This window comes from Myotis brandtii, unplaced genomic scaffold (assembly GCF_000412655.1).
Source record: "Myotis brandtii unplaced genomic scaffold, ASM41265v1 scaffold230, whole genome shotgun sequence".
Classification (NCBI taxonomy): domain Eukaryota; kingdom Metazoa; phylum Chordata; class Mammalia; order Chiroptera; family Vespertilionidae; genus Myotis; species Myotis brandtii.
Window position 1 is genome coordinate 6,367,217 of NW_005358650.1, and position 20,728 is coordinate 6,387,944.

At 36.6% G+C, this 20,728-nt stretch overlaps 1 protein-coding gene across 1 annotated transcript in view; it reads right to left on the reverse strand.

Annotated features, from left to right (window-relative positions):
• Positions 1-1,771: 1,771 nt before the first annotated feature.
• TMEM232 (transmembrane protein 232) overlaps positions 1,772-20,728 on the reverse strand; it is a 183,194-nt gene continuing 164,237 nt past the window's right edge. The window contains exons 12-13 of the mRNA XM_014539893.1: positions 4,445-4,538; positions 1,772-2,305 (exon numbers count right to left, since the gene is read on the reverse strand). Coding sequence (XP_014395379.1) covers positions 2,099-2,305; positions 4,445-4,538 — 301 coding nt within the window. The 3' untranslated portion in view covers positions 1,772-2,098. The remainder of the gene's footprint in view (positions 2,306-4,444; positions 4,539-20,728) is intronic.

Consider the following 20,728-nt stretch of genomic DNA (forward strand, 5'->3'; position numbering starts at 1 on the left):
GTACTTATGGGAAGAATTAAAGGTTAGTTATATTAACCTGTTTTGTTTAAAAAGTAAAAATTTCTTTTTATACCATTTACATGAACTTAAAAGGTCATGATGCTTTCTTCCAAGTTTTGTTTGTTTGTTTGGTCTCAGAAAAACTTGCAGAAATGGCAAAAATAGAGCCTAATATTCAGGGGGGAGGAGGGGAATTAACTTTTATTGCATGGCCTAATATGTTCTAGGCATTGAGCTTCGAGTTTTTTCTTGATTCTTTCAGTTTTCTTGCTCTTCCTGGCAGCATGGTTTCTGGAATAGCCAACTTATTCCAGTTTCTTTTTCTTTCTGGGATCCCCAAACTGCCTTATTGTGCCTGGTCAGTGGTACCAGCTGGACAGTGCCTCCTACTCAGAGGGCTGCGTCCCACTGTGTGTGCTGCCCTCTCTACAGTCCCAGATTCTAAGGGTTAGATTAAACCCTTTCCTCTCCGATCCCTGCACCTAGAGGTGGTGGCAGTTTCCTGCAGTAATGGGTTTCTGCCTGTGTCTTAGTTGCCTTTTCATTGGCTCAGTTCTCTAACACCTTTTGAAACAATTCCTTACATTAAACTCTTCATGAAAATGACTGATCTGTTTCCATTTTCCTGATTAACTTCTGACTGATACCACTATATGCACTGTACCATTTTCTAAATGAGTAAACTGCAGCTCAGATGAGTTTAGTAACTTGCCCAAGGTTTCATAGATAGCAGGGGGCATAGGTAGAATGTGGGCACAGATCTATGAGCCCCAGGACATAGGAGGAAAACCATAAGAAGTATAAGTTGCCAAATTTTAAGAATTTTAAAGAATAACTTAATAAAGAATTTTAGAGAATAATATCAGAATAAAGTTATTATCTATCTATAAAGCTGATTAATTATAAACCTTATATCTTTATATATTTTCAAATATATACATTCTTTATATATATGCATGTTTATATGTATATTCTTTTGTAGGTAACAACTTGTGGTCTATGTGTCAAATTTAAACTAAAATTATATGAATTTTTTAGTTGCTTGCCAACATTTTGAAATTTAGTAACTTTTATTTTAAAAATAATCCCATCTGAGATGTTCTTAAAAGACTGGATGATCCCACAATACTGGACATACAGCACAAGTACAGCTGAATGGTGGGAACTTTCTTGGGGTAGAATAGGTTTTCTGTAGCCCTTGTCACTAATTTATATTACCTTCCTGACCTGGTAGTCATTTGAGTTTGATATCTCTGATAAAGCACCTGTCTCTTAAGTATCATCAAGCCACCTGTGCAAAATTAAAGTTGGTTTTTATCTACATTTTTCAGAAAAAGAGTATAAGGCATCACAGGAACCCCATCTCATTACTCTTACCCATAGGCTGAGAACATCAGATGAAGTGAACTGACATTGTAAAGATGACTCCTGATTGGATAATCAGTAAGTGCAACTGTACCTTCCAGGACCATCCAAATCCATTCTCATAAATACATCTGACAAAGTAAAACCACTGTCTCAAGAGTCTGCTGTGGTATATGTTAAGGTTCAACTCATTCTGAGATGACTGGGCCATTCAGATTTGCTTATAAACAGTTATTTATCAAATTGCAGTGTCTGACATATGGTTTGATTTGGCACAAATTGACTATGAAATACAAATCCAAGCAGGTCTCTTACTTCTTTTATTTGAATAATAATTACTATAGGAGTATCAATTAGTTAATGCTCATTCTTTTTTCAAGAAATAATTCTTATATGCAACTCATTAAAAATTTGCAATTTATTTCCATCTAACTGTCCAATGAATATCAATACTCTAAGAATCATTGATTAAGTATGCTGTATGATCACAAGATAAGAGTCAATTGGGAAAAGTCTAGCTGTATTCTTGAAAATGTTTAATTGGTAAAATCACTTCACTCAAATGTGATTAAAATCTAACTGTTAATTGAGAACTAAGATGTGACTATTACAAAGCATGTACCAGGATAACAATTCCTTTCTAAGAGATGGTTTCCAGTTAATTAGAAGAATGTTTTCCTAACATGTAGCTGTCTTGGTCTCTTTTATGCAATGAATTTCTGGCACATGGATCTCAATTTGGGGAGGTCATTTTCCCTTCTAATGAAATTACTTCAGTCCTAGGAGGAAGCTCGTAAGGTTTGGTTTGCTTGTGTAATTTCTCTTCTCTTCTCTTCATAATTTCTTTGAAGTGTTTTTTTTCCTCTAACTCTTTTTCTTTACGTTCTTTGGCCTGACATATTGCATCTTCTTTCTGTCGGATCTGTAGCTCTTTCTCCCACTGTTACAGAGAAAAGGTGTCATTTACATATGATTAAAAAATTAACTTCTCAAAATGCAAATTTATATATTCAATTATCCTCTTAGGTTTTCTCACAGATATTCTTCAGGAATTTATACTCTACCACACTGGAAAAAATATATAAGCTATCTATCAGAAAGTGTACAAGTCCCACACACACAAAGAAGAATTCCCTCTTAACATTTTTAAGAATAAGAAAAGATAATAGGGTTTATATTTCTATATACCAAATGAATTTCCTTTCTTCATCAATATTGGTATTTACATGAAATCATGGAATCATAAAGTAAAAAATCAAGCCAAAGAAAAACAAAATTAAAGTGAAAGGCAGAAATTGTGATACTATTACATATGAGGTCAAAAAATGAAATTAATCAGATGATAAATGCTGATCTATGGCTACTATGTAGCTGTGTTTTTCTTTCTTGTCAATCCTACAGATACTACCTCCCCATCCCCACTTCCATTCAGGTTAGGGATTATAAACCAGAAAATGAGCAATGAGGGAGAGTTAAAAAGAAAGATTTGAAGTCCAAAGATTTGGTTTTGTGTGTACACCAATCATTTACTAACTTTAAAACCTTGGTAAAATAACTGAAATGTAAACCACCATTCTTACTGGTAATTATTTTACTGGTTGTTGTGAAAGTTAAAGTAGCTAATGTAAGGACGTTTTGTAAAGTGTAAAATGTAACGTACAAAGCAGTACTGCTATAGCTTCCTGAAAGGAAATGGCATATACATGAAGACTTTGTTAAATATGATATTCAAGAAACTTCCATAAACCTTCCCAGGTTAATACTTTGTAGTTTGTACTACTATTTGATTAGGCTACCCACATATCAAACAATTTGGATTCTATCAAACATCCAACTTATTTTCAGAAAGGATTCCTTTACCCTTCTATAGCTACATTCCAAACAGATTCGTGGTAGGTGATTGCTTATATAATGCTTATGCCTTTGAAAAGAGGAAAAAATGATACTTTTTAGGGTCCATTTCTTAGCCTTCTTTTCCTAGCCTCCTCTCTATCATTCAAAATAATGTCCTCTATCTCTTCAACTAGCCCCAGGCAGATGAGTTTAATCACAAAGTGATTAAAGTATTTCTATTCTTTCAACAATAAGAATAGCAACTGAAAACTGAGTAAAAAGATGTTTGTTGTGTTATTAAAACTACATAATATATATGTGTATATATACCTTGACAATTTGCTGTCTCTTGTAATCTATTCTAGATAATTCAGTTGAGTGACTGGTAAAATATAGATGCCATATTTATGAACCATTAGGAATTTTTTATACTACCCTGTACATGTGATATACTGGTTTAGCAAAACTTTCATTATTGAATAAAAATATAATACTACAGCTTTCATTTTGTGTTTCCAGGGCATCATTCGGTTTCCAAGTCCTAGTACTTGTAGCTATTGCTAGAGTAGTTTAAATATTAGCTATAAGAAAAATTATAACTCAGTGGGATCAGTAAATGAAATAATCTCTTATCATTTCTCAAAAGATCACTAATTAAATAAAATATAAAAAATTAACATGGGAGAGAACCCTAAAGATTCCATCAAAAAACTATTAGAACTGATAAACTCAGTAAAGATGTAGGATACAAAATAAATATCCACAAATTGGTTTTATTGGTATACACAAAAATGAACTATCAGAAAAGGAAACTAAGAAAATGATCCTATTTACTACTGTATCAAAAAATACTTAGGAATAAATTTAACTAAGGATGTAAAAGACCTGCACTTGGAAAATTATAAAACACTGAAGAAAGATTTTTGTTCCATTTTTAAAACTATACTGTAGAAAAAAAACAGTGTTCAGTGTTCAATATCAGATTCTTGTTTAAAAAATCTACTAATTCAGGAAACAGGATAAGGCTGGTATTTTAAAATGACAGAGGCCAATTTTCTGTAGCCCAGTGAAGGCTCTGATATGTATAGATAGTACAGTGAGATATAATTAAGTTTAGCAATGCCCAATCATGGCTCTACTTTTAAGTTCCACATGTTAATATTAAAGTCTCAGAACTACACATTCTAATTAAAAATGCCTTTAAAAAACAAAGCTTTTGCAAGTAGTTTAAGAAAGTCAATCTTACATAATGGTCAATGATTCTTGTCAATTCTTCATCTCTCTTGGTGAAGAAATCTGGATTTGAAAACAGGGGGACGTCTATTACAGAAGGATGTTCCCTTCAAAAGAGCATAAGAACAGATCCAATATTAGGTATAGATATTCCTTCTCCCAGGAATATATAACTTTGAAAGTCATAATTCATTATTAAGCATTTTGATTCTACATTGTTAACATCAAGTACTTAATTCTGTACAGTCTACTATATTATTAGCTTTTAGTTTTGGTAAGCCATTTGGGGTTATTAAAACTGACATTTTTGAGGATAGGGTATGACAGATAGAATAAGCACTAGACAATAATAAAAAGGCAGTCTTCTCCTAGGAGATGTACGTACTATAGCTTGTCAGTAGAAAATGAGATGTAAGGATATGAAAGGCTAAAGGATGGTTGAAGTCGACTATGATCAATGGGGAGGTGAACGTGTGCCTCACCATACATAGCCCCATGACCTTGGATATTCTGGTGGAAGTCTACGCCTAAGAATTTGAACTAAGGCATACTGAACACACACACACACACACACACACACACACAACACACACACACACACACACACCAAAAAAAAAACACACACAAAAAAAAACAAAAAACAGTGATGTATTGCTCCTATCTCTTCGTAATACTAAGAGTGGAACTGTGGCAGACAGCTTAACAACAGCTCAATGAAAGTGTTGGCAGTGCAAAGTGGGGACTAAGCTATTGGAGATTTATTGTCAAACTGTTCACATAATAATTGTATTATTTTAGATATTTTGAAGTAATTATTGTGAGTCCAGAAATAGGTAAAGCAACAAAATGGTGATAGAGAATATGGCTTTGTAGGAGAAAAAGTGGGTTTAAAAAATAAAGCTATTAGGCAAGAACCTAATCAGTGACATAACTGGTGAAAAATTTCCAAATTCAAACCAGTCTGATAAAGTTTTATGACTATAATGTATGTCTACATGCATTTTTTCAAGTTGCTCTATATAGGGAGCTCTATATTTTTGATACCGTAGGGTTCCCTCATATCACCAGGTTGTCCTTCTTTATACTGTACTAAATGCTTCTCAAATATTTCCTTTATCTTCATCTTCACCATCATTTCTCTGATTTAAACCATCATTCTTACCTGGACTTAGACCTCTTCTTTCGAGTCCCTGCATCCACCATGTCTTACCCTCTTCTCCCCCTCTTATCTCTGCAGAGGGCTGGTTAATGTCTAACTATCCTTCAGCTCTCAGTTCAAATCCACTACCATAGCTCTCAATCCACCATCGGCCTTTCCTTCATACTTATCTTAATTGTAATTTTAAATTTATCTGTGTGCCTGTGTGAGTTTTAGATTTCCTGGTTAGAATATGAGCTACATGATTGTGCAGATGGTTTACTTATCATTGTCTTATCAGTTCCCAATATAGTGCAAACACTCAATAAATGTTTGCATGTTTAGTGAATTATGGAATGTATAAATGAAAGTTGTGACATTGGTAAGAGTCTACCACAAAACACACTTATGTCAGTAGAGCAATGTCCAGTATAGCAAGGGAATGGCAATCTCAGGAGACAAGTCACAGAGTGGAACTAATAGCAGGAGTTCAACTCAAGTGGCTGGTGACCAGAGAAAATATATGGAGCCCTCTCCCAACCCATAAGATTCAGAAATATTGTGGGGCAGAAGGGCAGTGAGTTTTCCACTGCATGCTGAATAGGAACTCTAGTCTTCCTATTAAAATATTAGAAGAAAATATAATTTTAGAATGCTGGGGAATTTGGGGACATCTGGGGGCTGACACAGACTAACTATATTTAACAAAATTTGAGCACTTCTGATATTCAAAGAAATGTGCTAAATACTGTGAAAAAGGAATAAGATAGAATAGTATAATTATTTAAAGGTTAAAATATTCAAGTAACTTGCCTCAAATTCCTTCTTGAATTATAAAGGTTTAAATTTAAGTTAAAGAGATGTATAATAATATATTAGAAAGCCTTTAAAATGGAAAGGTTAGGTGAGTATGCTTGTGCATCTGTGATTTCTAGTTATTTCAGTTGAATAGTTTGTACTTGAAAAGATTCATAGATAACGATAATACAAGACAACCTGAGGCATAAGAGAGACAAACATTCAATGATATAAACAGAAAAATATAGTAAAATGGTTAAGCATATGGTTCTGCCACCTTGTATTATTTAATCCCTCTATTCCTGTTTTTCTTTAATATAAAAATTATATTGGCTTTATTTTTATTTTATAAATATTAAAAAGAAATAAAATATAAAACACTTTTGATGGAGCAAATACTGAACAAATTTCAGGTGTATTATTCTTTTTTTAATTCTTTATTGTTTAAAGTATTACATAAGTCTCCTTTTTCCCCCATTGACCTCTCCCCAGCTATTCCCACCCCCCAGCACATGCCCTTATCCCCCTACTGTTTATGCCCATGGGTTATGCTTATATGCATGCATACAAGTCCTTTAGTTGGTCTCTTACACCCCCTCACCCCCGCCTTCCCTCTGAGGTTGGACGGTCTATTCAATGCTTCCATGTCTCTGGATCTATTTTTGTTCATCAGTTTATGTTGTTCATTATATTCCCCAAATGAGTGAGATCATGTGATATTTATCTTTCTCTGACTGGCTTATTTTGCTTAGCATAATGCTCTCCAGGTCCACCCATGCTGTTGCAAATGGTAAGAGGTCCTTTTTTTTTTTACAGCAGCATAGTATTCTATTGTGTAGATGTACCAATGTTTTTTAATCCACTCATCTGCTGATGGGCACTTAGGCTGTTTCCAAATCTTAGCTATTGCAGATTGTGCTGTTATGAACATTGGGGTACATATATCCTTTCTGATTGGTGTTACTGATTTATTGGGATAAATTCCTAGAAGTGGAATTACTGGGTCAAATAGGAGTTCCATTTTAAAATTTTTGAGGAAATTCCATACTGTTTTCCACAGTGGCTGCACCAGTCTGCATTCCCACCAGCAGTGGGAATTTTCTCTGCATCCTTGCCAGCACTTGTCGTTTGTTGATGATAGCCATTCTGACAGGTGTGAGATGGTACCTCATTGTTGTTTTGATTTGCATCTCTCGGATGATTAGTGATTAGTTGAGCATGTTTTCATATGTCTCTTGGCCTTCTGTATGTCCTCTTTCAAAACTAATCTATTTAGGTCCTTTGCCCATTTTTTTTATTAGATTATTTACCTTCCTTTAGTTAAGTTGTATGAATTCCCTGTAAATTTTGGAGATTTATCATCATCAAAAGAATTTAGAGGAAGCCATAGCAAAACAGAGACAATTCAAGGTCTTCTTTAAATTATTCTGACTTGGATGCCTCTATTGTGGGGTCATCCAGTCATTTAAGAATAACACCTCAGATGGGATTATTTTTAAAATAAAAGTTGCTAAATTTCAAAATATTTGTCTGGCTTTGGTATCAGGAGAATACTAGCATTCTCTCCTGTTTGATTTTTTGAAACAGTTTCAGAAGGACTGGCATTAATTATTTAAATGTCTGATAGAATTAATCAAGTTATTTGATCCTGGGATTGTCTTGGTTGGGAGGTTTTTGATGACTGATTCGGTCTTACTTGTTATTGGTCTGTTCAGATTTTCTATTTTTTTATGATTCAGTCATTGTAGATTGTATGATGGTTCTAGAAATTCATTTCTCCTACTTTATTTAATCTGTTGGCATATAATTGTTCACAGTGGTCTCATGATCTTTTGTCTTTTTGTGGTATCGGTTGTAATATCTTTTATTTTATTTCATTTTATTTTAGTCTTCTCTCTTTTTATCTTGGAAAGTCTAGCTAAAGGTTTGTCAAATTTGGTTACTTTATTTTAGTTTTATGGATTTCTTCAATTGTTTTCTAGTCTGTTTCATTTATTTCTGCTCCTAACTTTGTTGCTTCCTTCCTTCTGCTAATTTTAGGCTTATATGGTTTACTCTTTATAGTACCTTGAGGTATAATGTTTGTTTATTTGAGATCTTTCTTTTTTTCTTAATATAGGCATTTGTTACTCTAAATGTCCCTCTTAGAACTGTCTTTGCTGCATCCTATAAGTTTGGTATGTTATGTTTCCATTTTCATTTATTTCAAGATATTTTTGATATTCTCTTTGATTTTTTGACTCATTGGTTGTTCAGAAGAATATTGTTTAATATCTACATATTTATGATTTTCCAGTTTTTCTCCTGTTAATAATTTATAGTTTTATAACAGTTTGGTTGGAAAAGATACTTGGTATGATTCCAGTAATTTTAAATTTGCTTACACTTGGTTCATGACCTAAAATACTAGTATGATCTATCCTGGAGAATGTTCCATGTTCACTTAAAAACAATATATGTTCTGCTACTTTCGGGTAGAATGTTAAATATATTAGGTCAGTTAGGTCTAAAGTATATTCAAGTTCAATGTTTCCTTTTTATTTTTCTGTCTAGATAATCTATCCATCGTTGAAAATGGAGTATTGGTGTCCTCTACTATTTTTGTAATATTGTCTGTTTCTCCCTCCAGATCAGTTAATATTTGCTTAATATAATTTGGTGCTCCAAAGTTTGGTGCATATATATTTACTAGGCCCGATGCACAAAATTTGTGCAAGAGTAGGCCTTCCTTTCCCCGGCTGCTGGCACCAGCTTCCCTCTTGCACCCATGGCCTGGGCTTCCCTCTCAGCCCCAGCTTTGTCTGGAAGGTCATCTGGAAGGATGTCCGGTCTAGTTAGCATATTATGCTTTTATTATTATAGATAATTGTTATTACCTCTTGATTAATTGAATCCTTTGTCATTATATAGTAGTTTTTGAGTTGAAGTCTATTTTGTCCAAGGTAAGTATGGCGCTATTCTTTTTTTTTAATATATTTTGTTGACTTTTTACAGAGAGAAAGGGAGAGGGATAGAGAGTTAGAAACATCGATGAGAGAAAAACATTGATCAGCTACCTCCTGCACACCCCCTACTGCCCGCAACCAAGGTACATGTCCTTGACCAGAATCGAACCTGGGACCTTTCAGTCCACAAGCCGACGCTCTATCCACTGAGCCAAACTGGTTAGAGCAGTATGGTGCTATTCTTGCTCTCTGTTTCTACTTGCATGGAACATCTTTTCCATACCTTTACTTTGAGTTTCTTTGTGTTCTTAGAACTGAAGTGAGTCTCTTGTAGGCAGCATAGAGTTGAGTCATGTTTTTTTAATGCATTCAGCCACTCCGTAGTTTTTGATTGGAGAATTTAGTCCATTAACATTTAAAGTAATTATTGATGGGTTTAACTCACTTCTCATTATCTTTTGTGTATTTACTTTAGGTTTTTGCTATGGGGCTTATATAAAAGATCTTATTGATATAACAGTCTATTTTAAGCTGATAACAACTTAAATTAAGTCAGAAACAAAATTAGATCTTAAGTTTATCATCCAATTATATTTCAGTACCATTTTCCCTAATTCCATTTTAATTCAGTACTCTTAGGAACCATGGATCTTTCTGGAAACTGAAAGTTTTCCAATCCTTAGAGACACATCCTATCTAATAAAGAGGGAATATGCAAATTGACCATCACACCATCACAAAGATGGCGGCACCCACAGTGGAGGTGGAGTTTCTGTAACACAGGATGGCTGCACCCACAGCAGAGGTGGGGTTTCCGTAACACAAGATGGCTGTACCCACAGTGAAGGCCGAGTTCCCATAATGAACCTTAACAAGCAACCAGCAGGGACCTGAGGCTGCGTGGTGCTGGGCTGGGACAGGGGACCTGAGGCTGCGCCCCCCACCCTGGCCAGGTGACCTCAGGCCATGCCCTTCCCCGGCACCAGGCTGGGGGACCTCAGGCCATGCCCTCTGCCCAGCAGGACTTGATAGGGGACCTTAGGCTGTGCCCCAAGCTTGGCAGGGCTTGACGGCGGACCTCAGGCTGCACCCCCCACCCCGGCACTGGGCCAGGGGACCTCAGAACACACTCCCCACCCTGGCATTGGGCCAGGGGACCTGAGGCCGCACCCCCTGCCTGGCAGGGCTTGAAGGGGGACCTCAAGGTGTGCCCCCTGCCCAAGTGCTGGGCCAGGAGACCTGAGGCTGCACCCCCCACCAGGTGGGGCTTGATGGGGGACCTGAGGCTGCTCCCCCCTCCCAGCAGAGCTTAACGGGGGCCCTGAGTCTGTGGCCCCCCTGCCCAGCAGGGCTTGACAGGGGACCTCAAGATGCGCCTCCCACCCAGAAGGGCTTGACGGGGGATCTCAGGCCATGTTTCCCACCAGTGGGGCTTGACAGGAGACCTCAAGGCATGCCCCCTGGCCCGGGCTGGGGGACCTCAGGCCATGCCCCCCGCCCGGCGGGTTTGACAGGGGACCTGAGGCTGCACCCTCTGCCCGGCGGGGCTTGACAAGGGTAGGGCCAGCCGGGTCTGGATCTTGCCCAGTGGGGGTGGGGCCAGCTTGGTCTAGCTCTTGCACAATTTTGAGGTGCTGCAGGTGGGCGGGGCCTTGACTCTGGGTCTCGCAGTGTGCCCCAGACTCTGACAGGAGGAAGATTTTCATATACATTTTACTAATTTTCTTTCATCTCTGACACTTCTATTATAGAGAAAGGGCAAATAGCAATATTAAAATATTTTCTCTAATTAATCCCCTTTTAATGTGCATGAATTTCATGTACCAGGCCACTAGTTTAATCATAACTTTCATACTCAAAACCCCACCTGCTAATATTTAATCTTTTACTCATCTTTAAAGCAGAAGGATTAAAAATAAATGATTTTCTGGACACATAAATGACAGATTTTTCATCTCAAATAATGTTGATTTTCTATTTTATAAAGCTGATTCATTCAAGTAGCAAATCATATGTCTTTTCTTTGAACACTATTCTTGTTTTCTTTCACCATAATTTCCTTGCCTAAATCAGAGAACCTCAAGATTATAGATTTATGTAAGAGACAAGATTTAAAGTATGGATATTTACAACAAAGTTTTCCAAAGTTAAAAAACTAACAACATAATGCTCATTATGCTAAGCGAAATAAGCCAGTCAGAGAAAGATAAATATCACATGATCTCACTCATCTGTGGAATATAATGAACAGCATAAACTGATGAACAAAAATAGAACCAGAGACATAGAAGCATCGAACAGACTGTCCAACATATGTGGAAAGGCGGGGAGTGAGGGGGTAATATATCAACCAAAGGACTTGTATGCATGTATATGAGCATAACCAATGGACACAGACAGTAGCAGGGTGAGGGCATGTCCTTGGAGGTGGGGGTGGCTGGGAAGAGGTCAGTGGGGGGAAAAGGAAACTCATGTAACACTTTAAACAATAAAGAATTTAAATAAAAACAAACAAATAAATCTTCTTGGATATTTTTAAGGGTGGGTTAATAAAGTAATAGCTTGTTCTCAACTTGACTATTACTATTACCATTACTTGATCTCACGTTAACAATATTTTATACCTATTTAAAATTTGCCTTTGTTTTGTAGTTCTTGCATTATAAAACATTCTATAGATTTAGTCCTTTCAGTGAGAGTTAAAAATTGTTCTGCTCTCACCCCTCCAACATCTATAGCCTGAGTAGTGATCCTGTTTCTGCTTGGCATGAAGAACGGCCACTCAAGGGAAACTGCAGGGTACTTGACTTCTACTATTCCCAGTGATCTTGTCCCAGGGGCTCTTTCCCAGACATCATCTGCTACAGTTTCAGTCTTGCTTTTCTTTGCCAGCCAGACTATTGATCTGGTAGTTTCCATATACAGTACCTATTAGAAAGTTTCAGGTGTCACTTTCACATTGACTAGACCTTACAGAGGCAACTAAGGAACACAAAGTCAAGGCTTTTTGAATTTTAATTTCTTTTCATTTCACTGAATCAAAATTTCCAATGGGATGTTCCACTGAAACAATTATTCCTACATTTCAGACATAAAATTTTGCAATGTTAGGCCGAGGATAGTTCTCTGCCACCATAGCATTGCTGATGCATCTTCTGTTTCAGTTTATCCACAATCCCCTAAATAAATTTAGTCCTTAGAGTCTGAGGTTTTTTCATAAGTTTCATTTTAGACAAAAATCTGGGTGGTTATCAGAACAGAATTGTGCTGTGACTGAAAGATGCCAAAAGACATAGTAAAAGGATGCTAAGTTTCTTTAAAGGCAGTTTATAAAAACTAATGAAGATGGTTTCACAAAGTAAGAGAAAATATATTGTGCTCCAGGCTGAGGTAGGGCTACATGAACACCTCTGAACAACCTGGAAGGATGAGTAGTGTTAGTGTGAATAAGGGTGCATATGTCTTAAGTGAGTACATATATCAAAGAGCTTTTTGAATCTGCATAAAGAACAAGTGACCACTTTAGTTTTGAATGTGTTGAGTTTAAGTGTCTTCTTTTTAAAGTATATATATTTTTATTGATTTCAGAGAGGAAGGAGAGGGAGACAGAGATAGAAACATCAATGATGAGAGAGAATCTGATCAGTTGTGCAACCTGGGCATTTTCCCTGACGAGGAATCAAACCACAACCTCCTGGGTCATAGGTCAATACTCAACCATTTAGCCATGTCGGCTGGGTGAGTTTAAGTGTCTCCTTACACCAATTGGAACTGGTTGTCACTAGGCCTGTCATCCTGGGAATACTCCTCACCACTGTTTTCTGAACCCACTATGTTCCATTTTTTAGGTTTATTCCCTCATTTGGAGAAACATATTCTTGATATGATTTCAATCCTCTTGAATTTGGAGAGACTTTGCCTGTGTCCCAAATATGTGGTCGATCTTTGAAAATGTCCCATGTGCGCTTGAGAAGAATGTATAATCTGTAGTTTTGGGGTGGAATGTTCTAAAGATGTCAATTAAGTCCATCTGATCTAGTGAGTCGTTTAGGTTTGATGTTCCTTTGCTAATTTTTTGTCTAGAGGATTTATCCAGTGATGCTAATGGGGTATTAAATTCTCCTACTATGATTGTGTTGTTGTCAGTCTCTCCCCTGATATCTTCCAGAAGTTTTTTTTATGTATTTGGGTGCTCCTGCATTGGGTGCATAAATGTTTACCAGAGTTATATCCTCTGGTAATATAATCCCTTTAGAATTATGAAGTAGCCTTTCTTGTCTCTTGTTATGGTCTTCACTTTGATATCTATTTTGTCAGATATAAGTATTGCTACCCCAACTTTTTTTTTCATTTCCATTTGCATGATAGATATTTTTCCATCTCTTCACTTTCAGTCTGTGTGAGTCTCTTGTTCTGAGGTGGGTCTCCTATAGACAGCATATATATGGGTCATGTTTTCTTATCCATCACTCACTGGATGTCTTTTGATTGGAGCATTTAATCCATTTACGTTTAATGTCATTATTGATAGTTACTTGTTTGTAGCCATTTCTGTACTTTATGCCTGTGTTCCTTCCTCACTTTCTATTTCTTCTTTTTACGGCAGTCCCTTTAGCATTTCTTGCATTGCTGGCTTGGTAGTGATAAACTCCCTTAGCTTTTTTTTTTGTCTGTGAAGCTCCTGATTTCCCCTTCAATTTTGATTGATAGCCTTTCTGGATAGAGCATTCTTGGATTCAGTCCTTTGCTTTGCATCACTTTGTATACCTCCTTCCATTCCCTTCTAGCTTGATGTGTTTCTGTTGAGAAATCATTTGATAATCTGATGGGGAATCCTTTGTAGGTAACTCTCTGTCTCTCTCTTGCAGCCTTTAAGATTCTCTCTTTGTCATTAACATTTGACATTGTAATTATGACTTGTCTTGGTGTGGGTCTTTTGGGATTCATTTTGCTTGGGACTCTGTGTTTGTGTAACTTTTTTCTTCCCCATATCCTGGAAGTTTTCTGTCATTATTTCTTCAAATAGATTTTCTAATCCTTGCTGCTCTTCTTGTCCTTCTGGCAGCCCTATTATATGTATGTTACTTAATTTTGTGTTGTCCCAAAGCTCCCTTAGTCTCTCCTCCTGCCTTTTAATTTTTTTGTCCAGATGCTGTTCAGATTGGGCTTGTTTCTCTACCTTATCTTCTAATTCACTAATTCAGTCCTCTGCTTCTTCTAGTCTACTGTTGAAACTGTCCATGGTGTTTTTGATTGTAGCTATGTCACTTTTTATTTATTCCTGATTTTTGCATAGGTTGTTGATTTTCTCATCCATTCAGTGTATGAACTATACGACCATTACTCTGAATTCTTTTTCTGTCATGTTGCATGCTTCCGTTTCACTTATTTCCTTTCTTGGTGATTTCTCATTTTCTTTCCTCTGGAGATTGTTTCGTTGCCTCCCCATTCTAACTATCACCAGAAGGCTCAAATGTAGAGTTGCGTGGGCCTGGGCTATGTGCTGTCGGAGTTTCGCAGCACCCAAGTGTCACTGAAGAGCTTTGTCACCAAGACGTGTGGCTGCTGTGGGTTGATGGGAGCCACACTCACCCAGGATCAGAGACACCAGCGCTCAGTGTGGCCTCATATGCGCACCTAGAATCAGGGACCCTGCCTGCGCTGCGCTGAAAAGAGACCCCTCTGGCATGTGTCAAAATCAGAGTCCCCTAGCACATGCCAGGAGGAGTTAGCGTCCCCCTGTGCCTGCACCAAGAATCAAATATCATAGTCTCTGTTGTTTGGTCTGGCCTCGCGCCGAGAATCAGGGTGCCTGTGTGTGCATGTGCCAAGAATTGGAGTCACTGGCTCTTAGTGTGCATGCACTGGGAATCAGGGATCCCAGGTGCACGTGATGAGAAACAGAGTCAAGTCACTGGTGCTTAGTGCTGCCTCTCATGTAGAGAATCAGGGTCCCCGGTCTGCTTGGGGAACCAGGTTGCATAGTCACACTGTGTTGGCAGGAGGTCCACTCCTGTGCTGTGGAAAACAGACTTCCATGTGCACTTGTCCAGAATCGAAATCAGGTGGCACTGCCACCCTGCGTGGGTGTGGGGTTTGGTTGCCCGATTGCATTGTGGAGAACAGATTCCCAGTGTCCGAGCATGCACCTAGCCTCAAATTCCCGTAGCAGAGCTGCGGTCCTGTGCGAGGGGCGGGTTTAGCAGTTCCTATGGCACTGCCGCAAGCCTGCGAGGAGGGGGATGGGCTTTGTGACTCACAAAAATCTGCTGCCAGGATGTCTGGATTCTTGGTGTCTATGGGTCTTCAACTGTGGTCACAGGTCTTTGTCCCTAGTGGCTGCAGGGTCCTGGTCTGAGACCAGAGTGGGTGGTGCTGAGGCTAGGATCCTAGTCTCAAGCAGTTCTGTTTTTCAAGATGGCATGGTCTCTGTGCCCACACTGGCTGCCCTCAGAATGTCCCCGTTGGCAGTGGGATTTCACCATCTAAGACTGCCTGGTTTGGCAGCCCCTTGGAAGACCTGCAGGATCTAACTGTCCTTAGCTCATGCACACACACACCACACACGTCCACACACTCCTCTATCACTCCCTCACTCTTTCACAATCTCTCCCTCCCTTTGAAGAAAGATATTCTTAAGAAGCTTCCTCAGATATGGAGACTAGTAGAAGGTAAATAATTTGAAACTATCTTTATTCTACGCTCATATTTAACAAATTGAAGCAGTAAAATATTCAGGTGTCATTTGTTTTTTGGACTCTATCCAAATGAAGAAACAGAATAAAGTCAGTTAAAATTTTATATGAAATGTTTATCTTTTTCCCAATATGTTATTAACCAAATATATTAATACCAAGGAATGTTTGTGATTTTAGAGTGAATATTATTTTCCCTCAGTTTATTGAGGCTGCACCATCTTCTTGCTTCTGATCCTGCTTTTGAGGAATCTGATACCATCCTGATTTCCAGGCATTTGTGGTAGCCTATTTGTTCTCTCAAGAGCTATATTATTCAAGATATTTACTCCTAATTTTATTAATAAGCAAATGCTGTAATCTCAGTTAACAAAACAAATGTATTTGTTGCTTACATAGAGTCTGATGCAGTTCATAATATCTCTATCAAGTGTTGACAGAGACTGCAGACAACTCAAAAGTCAACAGGGGGAGAATCTACCTTCTAGCATATTTATAGGACTAGTGGCAAGCCTCAGTCCTAGCTGGCTATTGGTCAATGACATCAGTTTCTTGCCACTGAAACTTCTTCTTGGAGCAACATGGCAGTTGATTTCGCTCGGAGTGAGTGAGTGTGAGAGAGTCCACAAGAGAGAAGCCTCTGTCTATTTATAACCTAATCTTGAAAGTGGCATCTTATCACTTCTGCTGTATTTATTCATTAGAAGTGAATCACTAAGTCCAGCCCATACTCAAAGAAAAGAAAGTATACAAGAACATGAATACTGAGAAGCAGGAGTCACAGGAGGCCCTCTTAGAGGCCTCCTACCACAAGAGTGAAGGCTTTTTCTTGGGGAACCCCCAAATATCATATCTACAGACTTTTTCTTGACATCAGAGACATCAGACGATCTCCTACCTGGGGAGTATCACTCTCCGCCTCCCCTCCCCCCCTAACTCTCAGGGAAAGGAGGGAAGGGGGAAAGTGGGAGTGACAGAGACAGAAAGTCAGGGCTCTGAATCTGACTCTTTCATATGAAGACTTCACCTTCACCCAAGCCAGTGTGGCTCCGTGGTTGAGTGTGGACCCATGAACCAGGAGGTCATGGTTCAATTCCCAGTCAGGTCACATGCCTGAGTTGTGGGCTCAATCCCCAGTAGGAGGCATGCAAAAAAAAAAAAAAAAGACTTCACCTTCATTCAATACAACATTTTTGCAGTAAAACAGTATGATAAGAATTCTGTTTCAAAATGATTACTCTGACAGTTGTGCAGATTGAACAAGAAATACTGAAAGTTGCAGGACCATTTCAGGAGTTATTGAAACAGAGTGTTGGCAGTACATATTAAAGATTGGAAGTTATCTTACCAGAGAAGCAATTGATTGCCATAGCAACTATACAGATTTGGGGGTGGGAAAGTGGAGAAATACAAAAGACCATGTTTTATCCTCTCTTTTCTGCCTTTGAATGACTCAACTCTTGCTGGTTAAAGAGCATAATAGTACAAATTTTTAGGCTTGAAGCTAAACTACTAAGAATGTTTAAATATTAATATCCCACTAGTGCTTTATTCCAGAAGTTCTAAGCTATAATTTCTTGACATGTTGGCATTTCTCCATAATTGTGAGGTATACTACAAATAATTTCTTATTAATAATAGCTAAGGACTGAATTCTGAAAATTATTCATGCTATTATAATACACTATACTAGGCTTACAATATCCCCGTAATAATACTCTCATTCTTGTCTATTTATAATATGTTCTTGAATGGAATATGATAAATGGAGCATGCTGAAAATGGGACATAATCCAGAATCTGTATTTACTAGTGGTAACCTTTAGTAATATAGGAGTCATTGTAACTGGATTGCAAAGTGGAATTGAGGATTCAACAATATTCTTCTAACAGAAATAGGAAAAAGGCTCATTTGAAAGCAGGTAGTCTTAGCTTTATAACTGTTTGCTCCCAAGGTCTTTACCAACCAGAATTGCAGGCACTGAATTTTTGCAGCACCTGGAGAGCTACTTTTTATGATCCCATATTAGTTCCCCTATATATATAGTTAGCTTATTCAGGTCATAAAAAATAATTAAAAATTAAATAGAAGAAACTGATGGGTGAGATTATATTGCATCCTAAAGAGGTTATTTACCACAAATGAAATTCTATTGGGGGAAAGAGAAATATTTCAAAGATAAGAAGAGCTCTATTTTTCTAACAGACTGTTTTCCAATAACACTGTTTGGAGATCTGAGATCCAGACAGAATGGATAGAAAAATACCTCCTCACATTCCAGCATAGCCACATTAGATAAAAGTCTGCCTGATATTGAAACCATATTAGGCAATATAGTCATCAATGTGCTACCCAGTTGTAGGTCTAAGAAGGGGCTTCTACTGGCATACAAATGTGTAGAGTGGGACACAAAGACAATGTGTAAATTCTGTCCATTGGCAATCACCGGTTGTATAGAGAACTCTGTTTAGTGCACAGCAAATTGAAGAAAACTTTCAAACAAATCTGTAAGTTATTGATAGGCATGAAGAATTATACATTATCTCATATATCCAGAAGAAAATAAACTTTTAAAAATTGTTTGCTGCAATTTTAGAAGACATATGAATCTGAAAGAAAGGTCAGAAAACTACTTGGCACTCAATAGGGTATAGGATCTATAAAATAGGAGCTGAAAAGTTAGAGATAAAAACAATGTGAGATGAGGAAGGATGGTATGAAAACATAAAGTGTTGTGGTAAAAGATAAATACATAATAAAAGCAGTTTTAAAAATAAGAAAAAACATTATTTAAAATGAACCAGTGTTTTGGATTACCAATTCAAAAAGATTTCCAAAGTTAGAGGAAAGTAAAACATGAAAATAAATAAGGAAAGAAAGTATAACTAAAATGGAATAAATAAAATGTGATTCAACCTAAGAATTACCAATTAAACTAGAGAAAAATTTTTATAGAAACAATATTAAAAATATGACCACAGAAAATTTACAGATCTGAAAAATGACCTAAGTACATGGAAATGATTTTCTGTACCAGTTCAAAAAGGAAACAGAGACTCAAGTTAAAAAAATAAACTACAAGGATAAAAGTAAAATTCTCCAAATACTGAGAGAATAAGTAAACATAAATAAAATCACCCTTAGTTTTCTCCCCTACAATATGAAATTTAAAAAAATGATTTGCTCTTAAGAATCTTTAGATTTTCACATACTTAAAAATAAATTCCTTCTCTATACTTTCCATAAAGTACTTACATTAGGAGATTAAGAATGGGGGTAATTCAAGCTTTGGTGATGCTTCTAACCAAAATAGAAAACAAGAAAGAGCAATCCTATTGAGAGAAAGCCATTAGACTGTAAGCTCTTTGAGGCCAATGAACTGTTATGTAGTTCTGGAAATTAACATTTAGCCAATACTTGTACAAAGACTAGCAATGAAAATTGAACCAAATTAAATGAAAATTCAGTCTAAATAATTGTTTTAAATTTGTTACATCATTAATAAAAATTTAAAAAAAAAAAAAAAGAAAAAGAAACATCAATGATGAGAGAGAATCAATCTGCTGCCATTTGCTTAAGGAGAAAATGTAATTTATTTAATAAATTTAAATCATATTAATATGATCTAAAATATATATTATAGTTTTAAAATATGAAAAAATGAACTGAAAATGTGTTACATTCCTCGTTATATGGAGTGCATAAATGATCAGAAGAAAGATATTATGCAAAATATATGTTTTATTATTTATTTAGATACTTTTTGTCATATAGAATTTTTTTAGAAATGTAATCATGAGAATTAAAAACAATATATATGCCTTTCTAATCATTGGGGTAAATAAAAATAAGAATAACAAATTCTAAATAGAAGAAATGCAAGGAATTATACATAACACTTAAAAGAAAAAGACAGAAGACATATGAATTGTAATAATAAAATGAGATGCCATTAATACCATATAAGCCAAAGAAAAAATTAAACTAAATGTACCTTACAAAAGACTGTTGGAACAAAAATTAAACTTAAAAGAGAAAAGGAATAAAAATGATTTGCTAGGAAAATACAAACATTAAAATGTTACTTACAATATTATTTTCAAACAAAATAGAATTTAAGACAAAAATCATTAAATGGTTCAAAGAAAGTAACTTTATATTGACAAATGATGCATTTGACAACTGTTGCATTCTCTATTGACTATTTCCATATTCATTTAAAGTAACTGGAAGGCAATATGCCAATTTTCACAGCAATAATCTCAAAGAAATGTGATCATAGATAATTTGTACTTTCCTGATACCTACTGTTAGTATTCATGTTCATAAATATTTGGAAAGAAAAAAGTAAATGAAATAAAACCATCTATAAAATAAAATAAATGTAACTGGTTTTTGACCCCTAATTGTTAAATGAAATGATTGTTTCTTTATTCTTCACATGTCGATATCACTTACTATGCCTGATCACCCCTTTTAAGAGTGTTTCTCTATTTTCAGATACAAGTTTCTTCTAGGTCTTCCATCTATGGTTGTACCTTCTCTGAATTTTCTTCTCCGTTATTTATAGGGTTTTCCCCAAAGTTTTCTCCACTTGCTGTCACTTTCTATCTTGTCATCACTTGGATTTAATTGCTACCATTATCTAAGAGGTTTCTGTTACCTCCTTATCCTGCTTCTACCTTTGCAACTACTTGGTGGACATCTCTACCTCAACATC